The 15,589-nt window shown below is 52.5% G+C and overlaps 1 protein-coding gene across 3 annotated transcripts in view; it reads left to right on the forward strand.

The window, feature by feature from the left end:
- Positions 1-15,589, forward strand: part of MGLL (monoglyceride lipase) — a 129,358-nt gene that overhangs the window by 57,173 nt on the left and 56,596 nt on the right. For all 3 annotated transcript variants that reach the window (XM_025885419.2, XM_025885418.2, XM_073901736.1), the window contains exon 3: positions 2,385-2,491. In XM_025885419.2, coding sequence (XP_025741204.1) covers positions 2,385-2,491 — 107 coding nt within the window. The remainder of the gene's footprint in view (positions 1-2,384; positions 2,492-15,589) is intronic.

Raw genomic sequence — 15,589 nt, forward strand, 5'->3', positions numbered from 1 at the left:
CTGGAAACCCTGCCCCTTTTGCAGATGGGAGTTGACTGTTTAGAGGTTCTGCCATAATCCTCAGTAGCTGAGAGAAAAACCCATCAGCCGACCCCAGAAGTGTCAGGTGGGCAAGTGGAATCTGCCCGGATTGATGTCTGATCTAGAGCAGGTGGCTGGGCATTCCAGGAAGCAGCGAAGAGGGTGTGAAACGTGTCTGTTATATTTTTAGGGAAAGGGTAGAGAGAACAGATACCAAAGGCAAATGAGGTTAATGCTGGTATTTTGTGTGCTGCTCAAAGAATAAAATGGGTAAGCATGGCGAAACAAGCTGGCACAGTTCTGCCCCTTCACAGCCTGGCAGAGAGGAGTGGTAGAAAGAACATAGGCTTTTGAATGAGGTGTTCACTCCCGTCATACACATTTACCCGTCCCTGTTGAGTACCACCAGGCTGAGATACGGACCGGGGTTCTGCCAGGAGCAAGGTGGACGAGAGGAGGAGAGAGCCAGGGACCAAGCAAACAAGTGAATGGCAAAACGATGGCATCCTGTCGTGAGCAGTTACAAACCAGTGCTAGTGATGGTCAAGTGTAATGCGTGGTGAGGGGCCGGTGCGGGTCAGAGGGCCCAAGTAGGGGAGGCCACCCTAGGTGGGACGGAGGAGAGGCCTCTTTGAGGTGATGTCTGTCCTGAGACCAGGGCACGACCAGCAGTCATGGGAGATCAGGGGAGAGCCCTCAGAGAGAGGGTTGGCAAGGCCAAAGGCCCTGAGGCAGGGAGAATCAGGTGCTGCCCGAGCATGGTGGGAAGCCCGTCGTGAGGACAGGGAGGTAAGCTGGGGAGCGGGGGGTTGGCCAGAAGGAGTGGCGAGGCAGGCAAGGGTCAGGTTGTCTTATATTCTGAGCCCACTGGTGGCCCGCTGGAGACCCAAAAGCCGGCAATGACATGCTCAGATCTACATGTTATCAACTTGCTGTGCGACTTGGGCCATAAACTTAACTTCTCTAATTTTCATCCTCAGCTGTAAAGAAAACAAAGCCTAAGATGACGACAGGGTTAGAAATCTCATATATGGAATTAACAGAGGAAGTGATGCGTCGTGAATACTCAGGAAAATGGCAGCTGTGCTTCTCCCCTCTCCCCCTCCTCTCTCCTTTCCCTCCTCCCTCTTCCACCCCTCCTCCCTCCTCTCATTACTGGCAGAAATTGGATGGGTGTTGCTCACAGCATTCACTCTTTGCCCAAAGGGGAATCTAGCATCCCGTGGGTCGTATGCCAAGACTAGGAGTCTTGACAACTGTCTGTTTGAGAGTCTAAATGCTCTTTCAATAACCCCCACCACGAGCAGGCTGACTCTGGCTAGTGTAGAAGCTGGGGCGAGCCATAGCATGGTGGTGCTACTCTTGGGGTCCCAGAGTGGCCCTGCCACATTGGAGGTTGTCTGGGGTGACTGAGTGCTCAGCCAAGCTCTGCTTCAGAATCCTGGGGCTTCTCCTGCACAGATCTAAGGTGCAAAAGACAGCTGTTTCTCGTAAAACCTCACAACCTTCCTTCATTCAGAGTCTCCACCATGAGCTCAAAACCCTGCTAGCTACTAAAGAAAAGGCAAAGGCGAAGTCTTTGCATGTCCTCGAGAAGGTTGTAACTGGAGGTGGCAGTAGGCAGAAAACCGCGGCCGCCCCTGCATCAACAGAGGGATTACAGAAGCCCCGAGGAGGGGAGAGACTTAGCGGAGCCTGCTGGGGGCTCTAAAATCCTCCTCAGAGGAGGGAACCTCCGGGCTGGGCCTTGAAGGAAGGGGAGGAGTTTGCCAGCCGGAGAAAGAGGGACGAGAGAGAATACCAGGTGCAGAGCTGAGGCGAGTTCCAGCAACCCCGAGAAGTAAACCATCGCCCCGCACACAAACGGAAAGAGCTGGGTGTCAGTTAGGAGTCTTCTCATCACCCGCGACAGGAAACAGCACAACCGAAAGCGGGGGCGGGGGCGGGGGGAAAGCACAGGCTTCAGGTCGGGCTGGATTCAGGGCTCCAGCACCCTCTTTAGGACTTGCTGTCCCTTCCTGATATGGTCTCTCCTGTTGGGTGGACTCCTCTGTTTCAGCCCCAAGGCTGGAGCCCCTCGAGGCCCACAGCCTCTGCAGCTCATACCTGGCGGGAAGCTGAAGCCGCTCTCTCCTGGCTACCTTGGCCAGAGCTCCAGGGTCCACTCTGATCGGCTTGAGTCCCCTCCCTGTCCCGGAGGCAACCACTATGGCCATGACCGTGGCGTGTCCTGGGGGGCTGAGGGCTGCCTCACCCACAATTTGGTCTTCCACTCGTTGCTGGCGTCCTGAAAACTCTGTATTGCTCAGGCCATGCTTGGTGCTCTGCCGCCTTCCTAACCTGGCTCCCTCTCCCCCCTGCAGGGCCCTCATCTTTGTGTCCCACGGAGCTGGGGAGCACTGTGGCCGCTATGACGAGCTGGCTCAGATGCTGGTGGGGCTGGGACTGCTGGTGTTCGCCCACGACCATGGTGAGTACCCCCCAGGTGACAGGGCTCACGCTGCTGGCCGGTGCCCAACAGTTTGGGGGACCCCCCTTTCTATCACCCCACCTCCCTCGGCCCTCCTCCTCTGTTATTCTCCTGTGATTCCTGCAGTGACACTGGGAAAAGACATTCTCCATGGGATGTTTCTGAGTAAAAAAAATAATATGTAGTTATGTCAACAAAAAAATGTCTGACCAGCAGTTTCTGTTGAGTCTGGGATTGAATGCAGACTCATTAGAAATCTCTACTGAAGAAAAAAACCAAAGCCAGAATCTGTTTATACAAGAACTTGCCCGAGGCCAAGGAATCCTCTCTTGCATTTATAGACCACTTTCTGCACAAAACGGGCCCCGGTTTTCTCCCAAGGGACTTCAGATGGATGTGGTGTAGTCAGTGCAAGCACAGTTCAACCCCTTTCACCACAAGACACTTGCAAAGCATTTCAAACCAGGAGAATAGGAAAAATCTCAAAGGCCATATCGGTCACAAGAAAACCCCAAACAACGTGCGCGCGCGCACACACACACACACACACGTCCCCAGGCCGATTCTTTGTCCTTTAACGAAATCCACAACAACCGTCAAAATGCAATGTTTATTGTCTAAGCCCGTATGTCATCCCTTCATTATTTTTGTGACATTCTTCATGGTTCGGAAGGATCCCAATTTAGATCTTCCCTTGCCTTATAGTCTTTAAGAATGAAGTGTTCCCTGTGACTGAACGTGGTGATTTCTCCACAGCTTCCATGTAGAAATCTATCTCCTGGCTCAGATCCAGCAATGTGGCTGCTATTTTATGTGATTTGAAAATAGATAATTAAGTGGCATTGCTGAAAAGAGGGAGAGGGGACCAGTGACAGGGCCTGGGAGTCCCTGAAAGGTAGGCAACGTGAGGAGCAGGGGAAGAGAAGCTTGCTGGGGCGTCTTGTATATAAAGAAGTGGAAATGTGGATTTACCAAGAGCCCTTTTTAAGCCAGATATGTGCAAACATCTTCATAACTGGGAATATTGACTAAATTCTTTCTTATTATGGTTGTAATGTTCTTTAGTGCTTTGCAAATGGTTCTGGTAATATTTGTGAGGCTGTTTGAGATGTAATATTTGAGGACTATCCTGATTTTCACTATGGGGACCATGTCAGTATGAGCTTTGGCACTTTGTGCAGCATGTAAAGGCCCAAGACGGGAATGCTTCTCTTCCTGTTGTCTTTGTTTCTGTTAGTGTTTGTTTCAATCATCCCCTCCCTCTTCAAACTGAACAACCCAGGGACATGCTGGAAGAAAAGGATAATCATACTTGGCAAATACCGAACACCTTTATCTTGGAGTCTGTTACCTTCTTATGAGCTCCCCTTGGCCATACCTGTGGGCCACACCTGCTGTGCCCTATTTATTTTGTCTGACTGCAGGACTTTGAAAAACAAGTTTAAAAGACTTCCTTGTTGGGCACCTGGGTGGCTCAGGTGGTTAGGCGACTGCCTTCGGCTCAGGTCATGATCCTGGAGTCCCGGGATCGAGTCCCACATCGGGCTCCCTGCTCAGCCGGGAGTCTGCTTCTCCCTCTGACCTTCCACCCTCTCATGCTCTCTCTCTCATTCTCTCTCTCTCTCAAATAAATAAATAAAATCTTAAAAAAATAATAAATAAAAGACTTCCTTGTTTGAGGAAAAGGAGAAAAGAAACAGCCCGCCTTTTGATGTTTCCAAAACAACATCTAGGGTGGAGGCATAGCTTTCTGTGACGTTCTAAAGAGAGTTCAGAAGCGGTTGTTGATGTTCACCTGTTCTAAGTTCCTTGATTTATTGTCTTCTTCCTGCGACTCATTGGAAATCTCTCTGGCTAGTGCCAGAGGGAGGTGTTTTACCCAAGAAATGAATCTGGTTGAATGTGTGTGTGACTTTGGTGGTCGTCTACGGATGAAAGCGACGGTGGCTTACTTAGTAGGAGAAAGCCGCATGAGTGGGCTGTCATCGCGGGGTCTTGTGCCAGCTGGAGAAGGGGATCCTGGTGGCTAGTGATCTGTGCTTTATTCCTTCTTGCTGAGACACGTGGAGACGGAGGGATTCGAACCCAGAACTGCAGGTTCTTGATGACAAGATATGGATGATTCGGTATCCATACCAGGCATGAATACATACAGAGACATATGAAGGCTTCATTCTGTCCTACATAGATTTTCAATTTAAATAGAGCAGAGAGGGGGAGAATGCTGGGTATTTACTGGGCCAGTTGGAGGTACACAAAGGATTATTAAAAACGTAGAGCTGAGAAAGACTGTTCTATAGCCTGTGGCCTCTCCAGGACCAGCGTGGCCTCAACAACGCCCCCCCTGCCCCCGCCGTGTATTCAGGCACATTGTCATCCTGCACTCCTGGGCACTGTCAGAGGTGTGCTGCTAGAACCTTCATGCCAGACAGCAAGTGGGCTCAGGTGCAAACACACCTAGGTCCAAGTGCCCGCTGGGCTGTGACTCCAGACCTGAAATCCCAGACACTGTACTGAACCATTCCAAGCCTCTGTTTTCTCATCCACCAAATGGGCAAGGCAGTGCTGTCACACAGCCAGGATTGCTGTGACATAATGCACAGAGAGGGCCCGGCAGAGCACGGTAACATCTCCCCCCGCACTCTGCCCTCTCCCAGCCCCCCTCCAGCCACCATGCAGACCGCCTGCTGTGCCAGGTACCCACATGGGGGGCTCTAAGGCTCCGAGCAGGACCAGCTAAGCCAAGGCCGGGAGCCAGGGGTGCTGCATTCTGGGGCCCCTGTCGCTGCCCTGAGCCTGGTCCTCTGGCCCGGAAAGGCCCAGAAAGGCTGGTGCGAAGAGAGATGTGCAGATGCTTTACAAAGTGAACAGAGCTGCCGCTGCTGGTTTCTACAACACAATTTATAGAAATGCGTGTTTCTATAAATCAGCCGCTAACTTGATTTCAACTTCAATCTCATTGTCCAACTATGTTAATACTTCATTGTTTAGGCAGTGATCTTGAGACGCTGTGGTTGTAGCAGTCTGGCTGTGTTTCCCAGTGTGCCCAGGAGGCTGGCAAGCACAGAGCGTGCTCAATTAGTAGCTCACCGAACTCTGCCTTTTTAGGATTTTACAGGTTGACCGCATGGGCGTGAACAGCTTGCCAGAAATGAGAACTATGATTCCTGCCATTGGTTCAGTGGCACTTCTGGTACATTCTACCCCCTCTTAACGATGAATATTATGACCCCGTTTTAGAGGTGAGGATTCTGAAGCTCTGTTGCCAAGGGAGCCCGTTCTCATTGCATGGAAGCACTCATCCCATTGAGGGGCGGTTTATAGGCAACAGAAGCCAGACCCAAGTAGCCTCACAAAGTTCTCAGCAGGACGGAGATGTGGGGTGCAACATGGAGGAGGGGCCTGGGCTCCTACCGGGAAAGCTCACCGGCATATTCCAGCTACATCTCCTTGGCTGGCACTGCCTCTCATGGCCCCACCCCTAGCTGCAAGGGAGGGCAGGGAAATCTCATTGGTTCCTGGCGCATTTGCCGCTACCAACAAAACAGGCTTCTGTCAGTAAGAAGGAAGCCGAGAAAGGATGTTGCCAGTAGGCGTCTGCCCCTCTGCCACCCCACACCCCCAGATTTGTCACGGAGAGGGGCATTTCCCAACCATTTCTACAGTCTGTGTTTTTTGGATATAACAGCACCTCCTGTCTGTCTCATCCATCCTCTGTTCTTTCATAAGGTTTTGATGCAAAGGTCATTATTAGCAGCATCGGTAAGTAGTGGGTAATGTTCCCAATTGTGCAGTAGGCCTGGGTTAAGTGCCATGCGAGGACAGATTCACGGGCACAGAAACTGACGTGCTGATGGTAGAGCGACCTGTCTTCCCCAGAAAAATTAAGCGGCCCCTGTTACGTGCTCAGCTTCATTATAGTAATCAGTATCCTGGGTGGTAACTCCTTCCTTTGGAGGACACTGTCTTACTGAGTCATCGTGTCAGCCCCTTGCTCTCCCCCACAACTTTTTCGTCTGCTGTGTGGGGCCCAGGACTGAGCAGAGGGGAGGCATCATCGGTGTTGGCTGAACGGAAGAAGGAGTTTGTGATCCCAAACCCACCAGACCAGAAATGTTTTAAACATCCACAGCAGAACATCCACATAAGAGTATCCATATCCGCAGGGCACTGTTGGGTCTCATCCCTGTGGAGAGGACCCAGCAGGGTGGCCATTGGAACTCGGAGTCTGGTGGCCAAGATTGGGACAACGGTCCAGTGAAGCTTGAAAGTGATGTGGATGGAGGCCGGAACAGAGGAGGCCTGTAATTCAGGTGTGCCGAGGAGGGGGTGGCGCCTCAGAGGTACACGGGCTTCCCTGATGCCCAGAGCGCTGGCAGGTTGGCTGGGTCTTGTCGGGTGAGTAGGAGCCTGCCAGGAGAAGAAAAGTGTGGAGAAAGGCACCCATCATTGAGCAGTGGCTCTGACCTCGACTGCCCATTGAAATCCGTGGGGAGTCTTGCAAAATACGGATGCCTGGGCCCTCTCTCCGGAGAGACTTGGATTTCTTAGGTCTTTGATGTGTCTGGGGTATGGAGACTTTTGAAATCACCCCAGGTGGTTCTCATGTGCAGCCAAGGTTAAGAACCGCCGTTCCAGGCAGAGGAGACCATACGGGCAAAAGGTGATGCACAATCTGACAGGCTTATGTCATGTTCAGGGAGACATCTGAGCCCAAGGACTCCCTGGACCCTGAAGTTTAGCAGCAGGTACCAGGGGGCGGGGGAAATGGGGGAGCCAACCCCTAGCCTGTGAAGCTCGGGGCGCTGTGATGAGTCCCTTTGGATACTTGGAGCTCATGAGAGAGTTGACACAGGGAGTGACAGGCTGGCTATTGGAAGCAGGGAGGACTGCCTGGAGACTGGACCCAGGGCAGGGCCCAGCGAGGGAGAGGTGTGGGCAGACAGAAATGAAGGAGCTTCTGGGATGTCTGAACAGGTGGAAACACCAGAGGATGGGATTTTCTGTGCCGTTCTAAATATAGTGCAGAGAAAACCGGGGCTCTTGCTTACGCTGTCCCTCGGTCACCAGCTGCTCACGGTGACTCACTGGAAACCCCTCTGCCTTCCACGCAAGCTGAGCGGCTGGTGTGACCAGGAGAGAGGGGGCAAGGCGCTGGGGCGGGCTCCTCTGTCCCACTGGCAGGCACCGCTGCAGGTGGAAGGCCTGGGAGACTGACCAGGGTCCCACCTGGAATGTGGGCATCTTGGCGGGCATCTGCTGCAAGGGGGCCCTCCCCGGGGAGCAGCCTCCTGACTCTGGACCTGGGACACGGCTGCTGAAAAAATACATTTGCTGAGGCCAGAGCCGCTCTGTTTCTATTTACAAAGTATCAAAGAACCATTCTCAACTGATTAACAGTGAATTAATTATCTGCAAATATTTGAGGGAAAGTGTTAAAAGGGGTTGGTTTGTTTTATTTTTTCTAACTCAGCTGGGGTGTGTGAGAAGAGGAAGTTCTGAGGGAAGGTTTGTTGGCGGCAGTTAGGCCCTATTCTGTTCGTGAGGGGGCTCTTCCCAGTCCCGTGAAGGGTGTTTAGGAAATTCGGAGTGAAAAGATGATATGTGTGTTTTCCATACAAGGAGACAGTTTGAGTCAAGGTCCCTTGCTGGACCTATTCTAAAAATTGGTCACCATCAGTTACAGTAATAGATTTTTGTTTGAAATGTTTGAAAAATGTGTCAACTTTTCTTGCCTTTAGTAAATATGCAAGTGAGAATAATGGAGTGAGTTGTGCTTTGATACTTGAGTAGCTCAGGGAGCCCAGCTCCGAGGACAGACCACCGTGAACTCACCAATGGGGTGGCAGGTATAGGAGGGTGGGCCGTGCGCCCTGCGTATCCCGAGAGGGCTTTGCAGTTCCCTTCCTCCTTCTCCCGCTCCTCTTCCTCCTTCATTCACAGGTAAACACACCCAAACCTTCCATCTTGGATAGAAATATCTGACATGAGTTTATTTGGTCACTTGCTTCTTTCTAGAATAAAACACAAACTTTCGTGGCCTCAGTTTGCTCATCTATAAAATGACGTGATAATAATAATAAGGTTATATTGTGGTTGTGGGATAGAATGAGAGGAAGCAGGGTTCTCAAACTCCAGTGGACAGTGGTGTCCCCAGAAGGCTTATGGAAACCCAGATGGCTGGGTCCTACCCCCAAATATTCTGATTCAAGCAAGCAAATTGCTAGGAGAAAGGGGGCCAGGTTCATCGCAGATATTTCTTATGTAGAATTTCCTTTAAACTACAGTGCAGATATAGTTAAAATTGGAAATGTAATATTTTCTTTTATTTTTTTTAAAGACTTTATTTATATGAGAGAGAGAGAGAGAGGGTTGAGGGGCAGAGCTAAAGGGAGAAGCAGACTACCTGTTGAGCAAGGAACCCGACATGGGCCTCGATCCTAGGACCCCAAGATCACAACCTGAGCTGAAGGCAGACGCTTAACCTACTGAGCCACCCAGGCCCCTGATTTCATTTTGTCAGAAATGTAGAAAGTGATTGCTGGGGAGGATTTGCAGGGAGCAATGACTTATTCCCATGTGAATCAGTGTGACTCGGGCACGTTGTTTACTCTGCTTTGTGGAAGCAACAAAACCTGGTTGCCCTTTTGAGGCCTACAGGAGAGTTGGTAGTCTGAATCCTGAATCAGGAGTTTGTGTTAGGGGCTTCGAAAGCCAAATGGATGCTTCCGGAAAGTCAGTGCCACCTTTCTCATCTCAGTGCTGGAGTTGGCCTGATAATTTGCCACCTGGTTATCTTTCAAAAGGAATTTACCCCAAGAGAGTATTCATTCATTTCAAAATTATTCACATGGCCCCAGAGATGGAAATATTTAAGGTTTTCTGGTAAGGAGAAAACAGACATCATTCTGTGTCTCTGGAAGGCAGTTTCTGAAGTGTTCAAATGAGTCACTTGGAGGAGAAAAAAAAGTGAAATTACTTATATGTGATGCTGTGTTTAAAAAAAAGACTGAATAATTCTAGGGAAGGAAATTCTTCTGAGCACCACGGACACTCTTTGTCGTGGTTCAGGAACTGAGAAAAGATGTACATAATTAGAGTGTATACATAGGTTATATTTGGAAGTAGAAAAAAAATGTAGACCCCGGTGTCTGAAAGACCCAGGTTTGAGTCCATTCAACCACTTACTTGCTGTGTGACACTAGGCAAATTACTTAACCTCTCTGAATTTCCGTTTTGTCATCTACAGCAGAGAAGACTCAAAGTCTCTACCTATCCCTAACATCGGGAGTGGGAAGATTAAGTGAGATCGTCCATGGAGAGTGCCTGGCTCACCTTAAGGACTCCATAGATACTGCCTGTGGTGGGGTGACTATTTAATAGTCATAGAAAAACCTGAGTTTGACACTGATTGCTGCTTCTCACTACCGAGTGTCGTTTCCAGATTTGAAAAGTGGATGTCATGTTACATGACTTATCTCATGGGGTATTTAGAAGTCATCACAGGATGAGACAATATTTATTATTCAATATTAATATTTAATATTTAGAAATTATTTGATATTAATATTTATTAATAGTTATCGTACCCCTGACTGTGCACACAAAAGGCTTTGGGAACACTGCCTGTGTGACCCTCCTGACTGCCTGGAGCTAGGTACAGTTATCACAGGTGAGGAGAGCTTGTGAGCAGCCCAAGCGCCACCCGCCCTGTTCCCTGCAACACAGGGCCAGTTGTTAGTTACCGTGTGGATGCTAACTGTGGGCTGAGACTGTTCCAGGCCTTTCATCTCACTTATTCTGCAGAATAAGTGCCTAGGCCTCCGGAGGCCCGTTCTCCAGGTAACAGAGGCCCACAGTCCCAGAGCCCCTGTTCTTGGCCCCTCTCCCGCAAATGCGCCACACCTGCTCTTCTTCCTTAGGCTTTACAGAGCCCAGGGAGTCTGCTGTGTGGACGTTCTCGAAGGAGAGTGTGTTCTCCCTGAGTTCCTCCCTTATCACGTCAGAGCAGGGTTCCCGCATCAAGACAGAGAAGGGAGGACAGCTGGCCCAGGTGAGGGTCATCTCAGCAAAAAGACATGGGCGCTACCCAGGAGGCCCTGTTCGGGGATGGGACACCCAGAACTCAGACGGACCCTGTCCTTGCTCGAGGTACAGGTCATCAGGGTGGGGCCACGGGACCCTGCCAACTCCAAGAGAGGCAGGTGGCACTCGAGATACCGGGAGGGAGGGAGACTGCAGGAGAGGGGGCAGGACATCGGCAGTCCTTGCAGAGGAGGCCCCACGAGGGCCTAGGCTTGCGCTGCAGCAGGACACCCCTGGCAGTGGTGGAGCGGGAGAACAGGCACCCAGGCAAAGGTGCAGAGGCAGGGGCAGCACATGAGAGCGAGCTTCCCTGTCACAGGCTGGCACCACAAGTCATAGGCGTGTCCTCCCACTTTACAGATGGGAATACTGAGCTTTGGGGAAGCAGAACACCAGGCATGTGGTAGGAAGGGCACACTGACTCTCTCCATCGTCCAGGGTGTTCATGGCTGAGAAGCCACCATTGAGTTCGGTGGCCAAAGCCTGGGAACCAGGTGAGAGGGTGTGGGCAGGATTTGGGGGATGACGGTTCAGCCACACAAAAGGAGGGCAACGTGCTGCCGCTGAGAGCCTCACCAATGGCCGGAACCAGGGCTCCGAGGCAGGGGTTAGCTGCCCTCAAATGGATTAGCTGCTGGACTTCTATCACCATCTTCGAGCAGCTCAGTGTTGCCCACAGTGGCCAAGGGTATTTCAAGGCCCGGGTAACATACAGCTTTGTGTGGACACTGGCCAACAGCCATGCCCACACCTGGGCTGCAGCCTCCCTGGGGACCTGGCCACCTCCCATGGCCGCCGCTGGCCTGCCCATCCCCACTGAGCCCAGCTTGCTGCCCCAGCTCACGTCTCCCTGCAGCTTTCCTTTCCTTCTTTGCCCTCGGCGCTCCCGTGCCATCTTTCCCTCGCTTGAGGATAGCTCTTCTCCCACTGGGTATTTTTAGGTATTTGTTCATATATTTGCCTCCCCTGCTAGACTCTTAGTTCCTCCAGCATTTCCCCCAGCATTGGAACCTTGTCTTTTCTTTCTTCCCGTTTCCCTAGCACAGCTGAGACTCTGGTCACTTACTGGGGGGAGGTGTAATGGTTTTGTGAATGAAATGAGCTTAGCAGGTCCCTGAGGACGGCATCCTACCCCCGTCGAGTAGGGTTCCGTCTCTGGGAGATTACAGGATGGGGGAGCAATGGGAGGGATAGAAGTGTGGAAGCGGGAAGGAATGAAACTCCAAGAGACCCGGTGGAAGGCAGGGTCATGGTGGCAGAGCATAGAGCAGAGGAGGAGATCAACACCCCCCAGGGTCTGCACCCAGTCCGCAGCAGGGCTTGTCCAGGAGGGCCCTGTGCTTGGACAGCGGAGGTCCCCACCTGGATCGAGGCAGATTCCACACCCCAGGCAGCCTTGGCCACAGCAGGCCCCTCACACTCCTGGGTGTGCCTGGAGGCCTTGGGCGCATCCTGAAGTTTCCCATTGCAGTTGAGTCAGAGCTGGCCTTGAGCTTGCAGAGCCCATGACAATTGGATGCTGGCCAGGCTTTTTTAGTGTCCAGTGTAGCTTCAGGCTGTCAGGAGGGCTGATGCCTTTAGCAGTCATTTTATAATACCCTTAGTCAGTCCTCCAGCAGATGCCCCCACTGGTGCCTTAAAAGCCTTTTTGGAGATGACATGCCTTCTAGAGCCTGTTCTTCCCTGGCACACCTGTTCCCTGGCTGGGTCCGCGTGCAGGCAGGCCTAGCAGAGCACTGAGGGCGCATCAGCACGTGTGTTGCAGCAGGCTCCACGAGACCAGCTCCCCCTGCCATGCACCAGACACCTTCTAAATTTAAACAGTCTGCCCCCGGCTTAGGTAACAATTACCTTGGATTATAAAAATAATCCCATCTGCAAATACTGAGTATTTTCCTATAGACATTCCAGTCGGGTGAAACACACACAGGTCCCTAATCAGTAGGGGGGCCATGCGGCCTCTTGAAGCACACGTTGAGACCAAGGCCATGCAGAGGGGAGTGGCCTAACGTGGCTGCCCAGGGTGACCCCGAAGTGACCGCCTGGGTTCAAATCCCAGCTCTGGCACTCACCAGCTGAAAGGCATGGCCAAGGACCGGACACCCAGGGACCTCCAGTTCCTTACCTGCGATGTAGAACTAGTGATATGGGTCCTAGCTACAGAGCCCCTGTGAGTTACCATCTGAAAAGCACTTAGAGCAGGACCTGACCCAGGGAGCAGGTCCGCAAGCGAGGCCCATTCTTACAGTATGCTCCTAACTGAGGCTGAAATAATGATCATAATGACAGTCACTTATTGGTCACTGACAAAGCAGCAAGCTGCAGCGAACCTGCAAGGAAGGCCCTTCTTCTCTTCCAGGGGGACGGGGACGGGGGCAGGTGTGGGGTCAAGGTCCTGGCAGCAAATGGCAGGCTTGGGCCTGGACCCCACCTTCCCAGGAACGGGTCCTTGTGCATCTCCCAGGCTTGGGAATGGCCACCACTGCCCTTTTGTAAATGAACATTCCAAAATAACTCTGGCTGCAGATGGACCAGAAAAAGGAACTACTCACAGAAATTTGGAAACAGGTAGGGCCAGGGCTGGCTGCATTTGAACGCGTCCCTGGGAGAGGCCCAGTGCCTCTGTCTGGCCCACACCAGAGGTCTCAGGGGACCGCAGGGGCTGCCTGGGGGAGGGGCATCTCTGGCTTGTGGGCCTTCCTGAAGTGGGAGCTCAAACAGCACATGACCAGGAAGCGGCTGGCCCACCGAGAACTAAAAATAACATCTGCCGTGCTGCCAACTGGCAGGGCAGGCCGGGAGAACACAGGCAAGGGAGCGAGGGATGGAAGTGGGCCTCATGACAACAGGCGAGGGGCCTCATCAGCCTCTGGGGGCAGTTTTTAAGTAGGCATGTTGCCAACTTGGAAAAAATACGTAACTAGCTGCACTGTTCCAACACCCTTCTTGAGGGTTTTCATAGCTTTTGCTGAATGTCATTTCCACAAGTTGCTTCCAAGGCTGGTGGAGTGGTCTACGTCTTTGCTTATGGACACTGGGCCAAGTCGGGAGCAGGAGGGCCAGGGGCAGGATTCCAGCTCACAGTTCCATGAATCTTCGCTGTCAGTGCCTTGAGTTCTCTCCTATTAGTGGTAAAAGAAAAAAATGAAAGCCAACCTAGGGACCACAACCTTGCCTGTGATGCTGAGGTGCATTGGGATCTCCTTGGCAAGCAGCCTTGGGTGCCATGCACGTCCGATGCTTGTCTGGACATTTGAGAATGAGGAGCCCTGTGTGTGAAGATGGGGCAGCTCTGAGCCTGGAGAGCTGGGCCCCCAGAAGGCCAGCCCTGTGAAGTGAGCAGGTAGGACATGAGAGACCCAAGGTGGCCTGAGTGGCCCTGCCTTGAGCTCTGGAGCCAAGCCTGGCTCAGCCGCAGAGCGGCTGTGTGTGGGGTCTCTCTGGGCCTCGGTTTCCTCACTTGCAAACAGTGAGGCCAACTGCACCTCCGTCCCAGGCTGTTGTAGCTGAGGGACTGATACAATCCATGGACCCAGTAGAAAGTGCCAGGGATGGAGCCTGACAGCCCTCGGTGCTCCAGGCCAGTCCACAGAGCCATGCGTGCAGACCATTGCTTCCCCTGCGGCTCCATGGGCTTCTACCCCAAACCTGGAAGCAGAGGTTGGGCAGCAGGTGGCACTGCCTGCTGGAGAAGGGGCACCCCCGCACTCATAGCGTCTCACCCCGGCCCTGAACCAAGCCAGCAACCCCGTGCAGAGTCTCTAAGAAGACACAGCCCCAGGGAAGAAGCTGGTCCACCTGGGGAGCTCTAGAAAGCAGGGCAGTCTGGCCATTGGCCTCCCCATGGCTCCTTCCCTCACCGAGCGTCCCTCCCTCAGCCCAGTAAGTGCTCGGAGAACACCACCCGAGGCTTGCAGATCTCTGCGTCCTTCTGGGGACCCAGGATACAATAGCTGCTCTGTGTGTGCCTGCTGCATTTCAAAGCATTTTGATAGAAACAGTGGTTTCTCTGGGTTTGCCCCAGTTCAGATGGAGATATGTATACGTGTGTGTATGAATTTGGACCAGAGGATGGATCCTATTTAAAGAAAACCAAATAACACTTTACCACCTGGGAAAATTTGTCATCTCTGTGCTAGGCATTTTTCCATGGATCACCACCCGGGTTAATCCTTGCAACAATGTGGTGAGGCAGACCGCAAGCCGTTGAGGAAGCAAGCTCAGAAATGCAGAGTAACTTGCCCAAGGCTACACATCCATGGAGTGCCAAAGCCCATTCAAATCCCTGTGCTCTTTCACCTTGCTGGGATTTTCACTTTTGGAAGACCGTTTTGGGGCGGGGTACCTACGCAGCAGGCTCTGTCCTACCGGCCAGGCCCCCTCTTGGTGCTGTGCCCCCTAGGAGCCTGGCTTGTCGTGCAGCCCCCTGCAGGTGGCCCTGGGGTGTCTGCAGCATCTGACAGAAGCACAGAGCGGCTCTAGGAATAGCTTATGACACGCAGTCTTTCAGGGTGTGGTGCCAGCTCCCCAGTGCACACCTTCTGCCAAAGTTCTGCGCAGAGGGGCTCAGACTCCCAGAGGTGGCACCTGAGCCCAGCCAAGGGACCGACACAGCGGCAAGGGCTGAAGCCAGGAGTAGAAACACAGTGCTTTCGGCCCCGTGCCTCAGCTCCTACACTGGCAGCCACGCTGAGTGCATCCTGTGGGCCTCACACAGGGATTGGCTCCCTGGTTTCAGCTTGAGCTCAGCCACAGGTGTTCTGTTATGGGACTCCCCTGGATGGAGGCAGAGGGACTTGGGCTCAGGGCCTGGCCCACTGTTTCTGGTTGTGTGGCTGAGAGCAGTCAGTTGACCTCTCTGAGCCTCAGTTTTCCCGTCTGTGTAATGAGCCAGAGAGTTCCCCTAGAAACCTTGAATCAAAGAACCCCGCACAAGCTCTGCATGTCATCAACATCGTTCTGTCCCTTCCCTCCGCTCTGCTCTCATCGGGAAGGTGGCACTCTCTACCACGT

The sequence above is a fragment of the Callorhinus ursinus genome, unplaced genomic scaffold (genome assembly GCF_003265705.2).
Source record: "Callorhinus ursinus isolate GAN/ISIS: 27379988/994484 unplaced genomic scaffold, GSC_fseal_2.0 scaffold15, whole genome shotgun sequence".
Taxonomy (NCBI): Eukaryota; Metazoa; Chordata; class Mammalia; order Carnivora; family Otariidae; genus Callorhinus; species Callorhinus ursinus.